We start from the raw sequence: 9,740 nt of genomic DNA, 5'->3' as shown, positions 1-9,740 counted from the left end.
TCATTGGCATCCACATTCTTCTACCACCATGGCTTCATGGACTTGGAAAGCGATGCCAGTCTGGTCATAGTATGCCATGCTAAGGGAACTCATCTTGGTGGGAACACAGCATACCTCCGGGGCTTTTCTGCTGTTATAGAAGTTCACCAAACTCTGCAATATAAGCACAGATATACGGTATGCATTAGTTCAACAAGCAATTTACATAAATTCCACAATTTCTTGATTAAATGTCCAGTATTCTTAAACAACATACAATGCAATACTACAACATACTCCACAGCAAGCCTTATATGCCACACTGGACCAATCTAATGATATTAACATGTCCATTATCTATGAGGCCATGCTTTCACACTCTGTGAGGCGTCTGTTAGTAACCTTCTGATGCAGTGCTGGGCCGATCCTAGGTGTGCTCATAGGGAGGTTGGTTGGTAAGTTAAGTTAGTTGGGAGGTTTTGAATAAACTCTCTGGGATCTAATGTGTAAGGCATTATAGAAATTTTTTCTTGATCAAAGATAATTATAGATGGAAGAATAACTCATTTTTTGTCACCTTCAATCAATATCCTCAAAATTTTTGTTTCAATTTTTGATTAAACGTAATTATTTTTTGCTTCCGAGATAACTTCACCTTGAATAAAATTTTTACTACTTTAATTCCTCTCTTTAAATAAGTATTTGCAATTCTGGTGGCATCTGTAAACGTTGCTAAAGGATGCCATTAATCTGTTTAATTTAACAAGAAGCTTGCCATATGCTAATTGTACAGGACTTCCTGCTGATTGTCTCCAGAAGTGTAAGAATGTGAGATTATCTCACTTTTCCTCACAGCAAGTGGCCAAGGATTTGACAAGTCTTAAGAAGGTCAAACTTTACAGATAAGTTCAAAATGAAAGTTGCTTTGCTAAAGTGGTTCAGTATGGTCAAAGTCAGGCAAACCTTAAAGCTTTATATACCCTTGAGATATAATTATTTTTCTAACTGTTTAAGCTATAAATGCAACTTGATAAAAAGAATGGTTTGAGCATAAAAATATTCACATTCTGGCAAATACAAAACAATGGTAACCCTAACGGTAATGCCACAGGTACAATTATTCTAGGTCAAATATTCTAAGATTTTTTTTGTCATAATGAGTTCCGATCGAAGTTATAGAAGTTGATTGATGCCCATTTTATGTTTTCACATTCCCCTTTAAGCCATTTATAGATGATCTTTCTGCTGCCCTTATATGTGAACCCAGACCATGGAATAGGAAAATCACAGTAGAGACTAATTGGTTATTTGTCATTTTAACTGATGGTATTGTCATAAAATGCTCAAATTATGACTCTTCTTCTAGCTAGATAATGTACTGGGCCAAGTTGATAAAACTTTTATTTATTTTTTGTTTTAATGGACTCCTTACCTGTAAATATGAATGATTGTTTGGCTTGACACTCTCGTTCACTGGACTCGGGCAGGTGCCTTCACATCGATAAGCATTGTACTTTTTTGGATGAATAATCCATGTATCCCATCCAATCATCTTGAAATCGACAATCAGATCTACTCTTCTGCAAAGATTGCTTGGATTGTCTACGACTTGTGCTTGTTTCATACCCATCATTCGATCTCTAATCATGTGGCTTCTTCTACGTCTTCTTGAGGTGGGGGTGTTTTTAATTGGTGGAATTGTGGTAAGATATTTTGACTGTGTGGCATCTAGTAGAAGAGTAGCAGTCACCAAGGACTTTTCCTTTTTGGAAGTATTGGAATATACAAACATCAGAACTGACTGATCTTCAGACGTCAGCTCTTTGTTTTTGACACTCTGTATTTCTAGAAACTCTTCTTCAAGCTTTGCAGGGTTAATGTTCGTCTTATTAGAGATGTGAAACCACTTGGAGACAATTTCTGTAGCATCTACAACAATCCAACTTTCAGATGCTCCGCTCCGAAGCTCACTTTTAAAATGACCCAAGTAGACATAGTTTTTGCATAGCTCATTAGATGTTTGACATGCTGAGTTTTGATGAAAAACATCTATAATGACTTGGGCCCTATCTCCAAAAGTTTCTTCTAGGGCAGATGTTTTAATGCGGACTTCTGCGGATTGAAGCTCCTCATCATGGGTGAGAGATGAAAAGTCAAACACCAAAACACATCTTTTTCCTACTTTGTCCAAACCTAAATGAGAACATAAAAAATATAGAAAATAGAAATTTAAACAAAAAGTATGTGGATAACAGCCAAGTGCATCTTCATTCTACACCTTCACATATCTTAATATAATTCTTAAAATTGTGCCACCGGTGATCAAAATGCTATTGCTTCTATCGCTAATAGTAATAATACAAAGTACATTAATAAAGAAAAATCTGTTTAAGAAAGCAGAGTTCTATTTTATAACTGACAAATACGTCCAACAAACATCCCTTAAATTGTGCAGTGATTTCCCTCAACGTTTCTACGCTATCTTTGTGGAGGTATATTTACATATAACAAAGGTTATAGGACTATTCCTGTTACATCAAGTAGCCTCCTGTTTTATTCCCGCATCCCTTGTGTACCTCATTTGTATTAGTGGCTGAGGGATTAGATTTTGTTAATTTGATTCAGAGTACGTGTAAATTTATGCTTGTAGGGTTTGTTTTCACGCTTTCTTTCTTTGCAATTGTCAAAGTGTCAAACAACGTAGGAAAAGGTTGTCACTTAACTAATCCTTCCAGAAAACACAGTAAATTTAGAAGCTTAAGGTAAAAGCATGGTATTCAGCTACTGTAAGATAGCAGTACAGATGCCCAAATTACCTACAATTTATTATTACATGCTAAATATTTTTTACCAATAAAACTATTTTTATATTACCTACATCCAACAACCATAGCACTTTATGCAGTCATTTTATTCATTGTCAAAGTATAGCAAATGTGATAGGTCTGACCCTCCCTTCCGCTAATGGAATGCGCTCATACACACAATAGTGAATGCCCCGACTATATTATTTGTATGGGTAAAAGGGGGGTGTTGAATTTTGGTTAAGATATGGAGATAAGTAGGATAGAACATGTTTAATTTCAACATGCCCAGTCTTTTATCTTCACAGGAAAGGTGTCTGGTAGCAGTTTAGTACCACCTTAATCAGAACACATGAATGCTGGGTTGAGATGGCATGTGATCCAAGGCATGGGGTGGGAAATTAATTTCGCCATAGGACCACATGAGAAATTGGAATGGTTTTAGAGGGCCAGACTAATATACTTAACTCAGTTCTACCTAATACCTATGAACTGTATCCAATATATAACCCATCCCTACATAAAAAAAACTGTAAATAAAACATTACATTGATACAATGAAAATATGGAGAACATAATGACATCATCATTTAATAATGGGGAGGGGAGCTCAAATTTTTCAACAATCTCACAAGGACCGGTCAGAGATAGTTAGATGGACGGATGTGGCACACGGGGCTTGCAATGGCCCAGCTCCCGATTGTGTGAACATTTGGTACGTATTCTCAAAATTGACTAAATTACTTCCATAAATGTAGTATATAGACATCTAAATTAGCATTGCTAATTCATGAAGACTGCCATAACATGTTCACACTTAAACTTTGCAAACATTTTGGTTGTTTCACATCAAAATGAATATGTATGACGCTGAGCACTAAAAATATTAGATGGGTGCCCTCAAGCAAGTGTAGTGTAGACGGCACTTTTACAGAAGTAATCCAATCATGTCCTTGCTGAACTTATTGCACTCAGATGTGGATTGCAGGAGTGAGGGACCTGTGGCTTTTCTATAAGATTGTCTGACCCACGCCTCAATCGACTGCACTTAAGTCTGTAAGAGAACAATAGCGGTGAGGACTCCTGATGGGCTGAAGGTTGGCAGAAGACTTCTGATGAGACTCATTCAGACATGCTCAAGAAAAGGATGTGTATTGGTTCTCTGTGTTAGGACTTCACTAAAGTGTGTCTGGTTTAGAGATTTATACTAGACTGATCTCCATTTACATCAAAGTGAATGAGGAACACACACAACCTATGACTTTTTTTGTTAGCAGCCTCAACTTTTTCTAAAAGTAGATAGGCAAGAGTATAATTTATAGGGGGATACAGAAGTAGTAGATGCTACCAGACCCCGATTTCCAAGTTTCCTTTAAACATACAAAGACACTGATTTTATTAATGACATATGATATTTGGGGTCCTATTATAGATGGGGCCCAAGAATTTCAAGCTATGTACCTGGAGATAGGATATGCCTTCCATATATGATAAAAGTATAACACTCAGCCAATCACTAGGAGTGTTATTTCTAAAAGCAGAAGGCCATATGTATTGTTATATCTACACACAGTAGCACCACACATTACCATAACCACCTCCGGCATTATCAGACACCTTCCATTTCTAATGAGGAGGTTTTGTCCAAACACTTAATCTAGATACAAGTCAGCTTGATCACCCGAAATAATGTGCTACTGAATATTACTCCATATACATTACATATAATAAGTGTATGATGTTTTTGGCTGTATATAGTGGCTATATGTATCACCAAATCCTGCGTGAACAACAAGTCCATATCCTATTGTAACGGAATGAAAAAGAGATATAACTGGAAGCTACCAAATCCCAATACGAAATCTGTATCAGACCCCCAAATATTAAGTAATATTTATAGTATTAGTCTCTTCATATGGAGATGCAACACATCCTTCTGTGTTACACCCCTGGAAAAAAATGTTCACATTACCAATTTTTTTATGGATAACCTTGATTTTCATGTTTATGAAATATTAATATTGGTAGATACATGGCAGTCTAGTCATTAGGATCAAACCTAACCTTAAAAACTTTTGGTAGATTGTCATTTGTTTATAATGCTGTAACAGATAAACGGATGCACATTTACTTAGAAAGTCGGAAACTGCATTAAAAGGACTATTTCCATCTATAATGTACTGTGCAGCGATTTGCTAAGACTGTGCGCCTGAAATCATGAATGTGTAGCTTACCCGCGTCTTTTTTGTGGTGGTAAGTTAAAAATGGCGCTTGGTCCAAATCAGTCGGATCGTCCGACGGCACCCCCCCCCTTATTTGTGTCACATGGAGGCCAGCGCAGCTGCTCCACAAAAAGGGTCGCATGCAACACAATCGCAGCGCAGATACTTCTTAAATACCTGTGAAAGCTGTTTAAGCACATTCCAACAAAAGTGCGGTGTCAAGCCCTTAGTAAATGTGCCCCGATTTATGATTTATCTGAATTCATTACATTGTGTTCTGATTTTCTATACTAGTTTTTAAATCCCAAGATAACGTTTGATCAATGCATCGCTATCCATATAAAAGATCTCAGACATTAGGAAAAACCTTTCGAATTGGATCTGGCAGAACTGTCATGAATGAAAGCCTTAGCCATAAACATTGCCTTATAAATTCACAAAATTTGATATTCAATAATACATAGTAATACATTGACATCCTTCTAATGGTGATAACACTATTACTAATGCAATTATTACCAATTTCAGTTTAGATGTTGGGGCACATTTACTAAGAACAGTGCAGTCTGTATTTATGCAGTTTGTCTCTGTATAGTGCAGGGTGCGCCAGGCTCAGGATTGCTGGCACCTGTTGTTCATGAATCTGGCGCCCTCTGCACTGCCCCAATATAACAAAATCACCATTATGATGCCAATGTGGCAGTGTCTACACAAGGCTTTAAGTCATGCAAGAAAACAATAACACCCACTCTTGCTTACATAGTGTATGCCTAGAATCTCCTTATTTAGGGTCTAATATATACAAAAAGGTCATACTTACTCTTAGCTGCAAGACTCCTGATAATATCAGCTTGTGGACTGGATGGAAAACCATGTAGTATCTCTGGGGTTATGTCTATGCCATGTCTGGACTCCAGCTGGTGAAAACTTTGGTAGAGGCTGAGCATGAAGTTGGGTAGATGTGATGAGCCAAAATTCTGGTTGTCTTGTCTGTCAGTCCCATTGACAAGTTCTTGTTGAGTCCTAGATTCCGGTTTAAATTCCCCTTTCACTATGTAGGAGATTGCTCCAGGTACAAGTAGTGATAGCAGAATAGAAAAGGAAGAGAAAGCCATTACCCCCTGTTTGTGTGTGTATGTGCTGCTGCTATCCTCTGACAGCATACACTGTGCTCTGGCTTTTTATTGGGCTTCACTTGAATGGCTAATGCATATTCACTAGTCAATTAAGTGGTCTAAGCCTATTGGAAACTAAGGAGAGAATAACACCTTCGTCTGGGCACTTCTTTGTGTTTGTATATACAGATTACAGAAAATAATAGACTTTAGATACGGGACAGATATACAATGCTAGTAAATAGTGTATGGTAGCTACTGTGCAATATGTTATAATGAATTGGCACATCTCCTAATAAGTTTTGGCTACAAAATCACTACTATCTGCATATCAGATTTGAGCGTGATTATAATATACAGCATAGTAACATAAAATTAATACAACATACTATTTGTGTAATGATCACCCAGCATGTCGTATATAATGTGAATGTTGATTTCTGATTTGTCTATTAAATTAAGATAAGACTACAATTTAAACCAACTGTGGTATATTTCTGAAGGCTTAAAGGGGTTTACAATGTTTACAAGTTATCCCCTATCCACAGTAAAGGGGAAAAAAATCTGATAAGTCAGGGGGTCTCAACTGCTGGAATCCCCACCGTTATGGTGAACAGGAACCCTAGCAATCTTGAAAATGTGGGTCCCATTCTGTCTAATTGATGCAGTAGCAGGTGGAGTATGAATCCTGTTGCCCAATTCAATAGTATAGGAGTGTCCGAAAATCTCCTGCACAGCATTCAATGTCTAAGCCGGCTGCAAAAGAGCAAATGTTGGTCTGATTCCACAGTCTAAACACATTGGGGCACATTTACTTAGTTCATGAAACTGCATTGTCCGACAGTAATGCACTGTGCCGCTATTCACTAAGATCAGGCCCCCGATATCCTGCATGTGTCGCTTCCCCACTCAGGTGCGATGGAGTTCATGACACAATTTTAAAGTTAAATCCCGAACTCAGACCGAATCAGTCGGATTGCCCGACGGCATGCCCCCCGATTACTGTCGCACAAAAGCCAGCGCAGCTGCGCCAAAATCCGGTGCAGGTCATAATCCCAGTGCAAACACCTCTTAAATACCTGTTAAAGCTATGCAAATCTCAAAAACCATGAGCAGTCTGACAAAAGTGCGATCCGCAACCCTTAGTAAATTAGTAAATAGTTATAGGGCAGTGATGGCGAACCTTTTAGAGACCGGATGCCCAACAACAACCAAAACACACTTATGTATTGCAAAGTGACAACACGGCAAATTTTGACTAATGTTGTAGCATCTCACTATGGTTCCCCTGTACTGGAAGAAATGTGGGGCCTAGAGGAGCTCTAAAGATAATCCACCCTTTTCCTCATGTTCCTGCAGTCTCAAGCTTTAAAATAGCACTGAAAGCATCATTGCTTAAGTCTCCTGGGACTGCAGAATGATTCTTTGATTTCTGTGTTGAGTGCTATGTTAAAGGATTGGCTGCCCAAAAAGAGGGCATCCGAATGCCACCTCTGGCAGCTGTGCCATAGGTTCGCCACCACTGTTATAGGGTTTAGTAAATTTTACACGTGATTCCTGCCCTACCTCCTGCGCCTCCCCGTCCTCTGTTCTTGTCCAAAATCTCTGACATGCGCAGTGTATTAAGTATTTCCTCTCCGGAGGGAGAAGCGCGCACAGGGCCACAAGCGCCGGCAAGGTGCACAGCTTGCGACGCATGCACTATGCGCGTTTCTCCCTCTGGATGTGTGCAGGGCCGGAGAGGAGATACAAAACGCACTGCGCATGTCTGAGATTTCGGATGAGAACAAAGGACGGGGAGGTGCTGGAGGCAGGGCAGGAATAGCCTGTAAAGAGAAATGTAGGCAGAGTTTTGATGACGCACCTGGCTGGAGGCTGGGTGCACGCTTGACTAGTCAACCCCAAAGCCCGCCCCCCCTGACTAGCATGCGGCCGGCACACCAGCGTTATAAGGACATGCCTGGACAGCATTTTCTACCCCCTATAAGGCATGCTTAGGGCTTTAACAGACGTCCCGCTGCTGACTGGTTCCTTTTAAGGTCCTGAATTCCTTACCCTAGCTTTGTCATACATAAACTAGGATCACATGCATCTACACTTTACTTATCTATACACAAATGCCACTTTTGCACTTCAACTATATGAATCAATGCAATTGTAAGATTTTACACTATCAGACAAAATGTGATTACACGCACTCACATTGTATCTGCTGATACATAATGTAAATGTAAGAATTCATAAAATGTGATCACATGCACTTATACCTTATTTGTCGATATACTTGACATATATGTCACTTTTTGCACTTTTCATATATCTAGCACTTTATACCAATCAATATGTAGCTTTGTATTGCACAAAATCTTTCATATACTGGAAGTAATTATAGAATTGTCAGACATCATATAATATCTTAACCTACAATTGTAATGATTATGTAAACAGGCCTTAATGTACACACTTTTTTCATGTATATATATGACCATATGAATGTAACCATTCTCTCTCCTATTGATTATTTTATCCCAATTGTATATAACACGCTAGTCGCGCATGCGCCTAATGCCCATAGATTTCTATTACCTGTGTGTTTCCATCACGACCGCGAGCCCTAGAGACGCGGCTCACGTGACTCACAATCCGGTGTCACTGACACGTCACAGATCTCGCGAGACTGGGGTCACGTGACTGACACGTCACAGATCCCGCGAGACTGCGGTCATGTGACCGGTTTTGGACATACTCATTGGTCCGGCCATCATTTAAGTGTTGACCATTGACCGGGAAGACGCCACCCCCAGACGAAGGCTCAGCCAGAGCCGAAACGCGCGTCGGGGAGGCGGTCTTCCCGGGCGGTGGAGCACACCACACTCAATAGGTAAGAACTGGTAGCCTTACTGTCAAGTCTCCTGGCACAATATATCCAGAGCCTCGAAGCCACCTGTCCGCCTTGCATATGAGCATAGATATAGGACAGTCTTTATAAGGCACTGTCCTTCTGGCCACCAGTTGTCCATACCCTATACACAGACTTACTAGCTCCACTTTGCCTGGAGTGCGACCGCCCTTTTTGGTCTTTGTGTCCAACCACCCCACACTTTGCTGTATTCTGTGGATATCCTCCACGGTGAGGCCACATTATCTGTCTTCATGGTTTTTCTCTGTTCTTTTTTATATTGCATCATACCCTGTATTATTAATAAAGGTTATTTACAGTTTTTTATCCAAAAATATTTGTATCAGTGTCCTTTCTTTCCCTTCTTGATTGGAGGGTAATTTTGGTTTCCATTAGTATTTGTAGTGGCACTATCCAGGTGCGGTGATATGAATTAGGGGGTTTAACTAAAACAGCAATGACGACATTATATGCAGCCTTTGTCTAGGCCTCCCCTCTAAGTCTGATCCTATTCGCAAGTTTGTATTGATTTTGTTTTGCTGTGTCATTTTTCACAGATTCAAGGACCAGGACGCACTATGAGTTTTTCATCCAGGGAACAGACCTGGCGAACCAAACTAAACCATGTTTTCAAAGATTCAGCTCCGGGTGGGGGCACAGAGATTACCGCAAGTGCAAGCGCGACCCAGAGAACCTTAAAAAATCTTATGCATAAAAGAAT

General features: G+C 39.6%; 1 protein-coding gene across 1 annotated transcript; it reads right to left on the bottom strand.

Annotated features, from left to right (window-relative positions):
• On the bottom strand, window positions 1-6,120 carry NODAL (nodal growth differentiation factor). The gene is made up of 3 exons (XM_072129399.1): window positions 5,826-6,120; window positions 1,412-2,172; window positions 1-153 (listed from the first exon to the last, which is right to left on the bottom strand). The coding sequence occupies exons 1-3, from the start codon at window positions 6,118-6,120 to the stop codon at window positions 1-3; spliced, it is 1,209 nt and encodes a 402-aa protein (XP_071985500.1).
• Between the last annotated feature and the right edge of the window lie 3,620 nt (window positions 6,121-9,740).

This window comes from Engystomops pustulosus, chromosome 11, assembly GCF_040894005.1.
Source record: "Engystomops pustulosus chromosome 11, aEngPut4.maternal, whole genome shotgun sequence".
NCBI lineage: Eukaryota > Metazoa > Chordata > Amphibia > Anura > Leptodactylidae > Engystomops > Engystomops pustulosus.
This window is presented reverse-complemented; position numbering and strand designations above follow the sequence as displayed.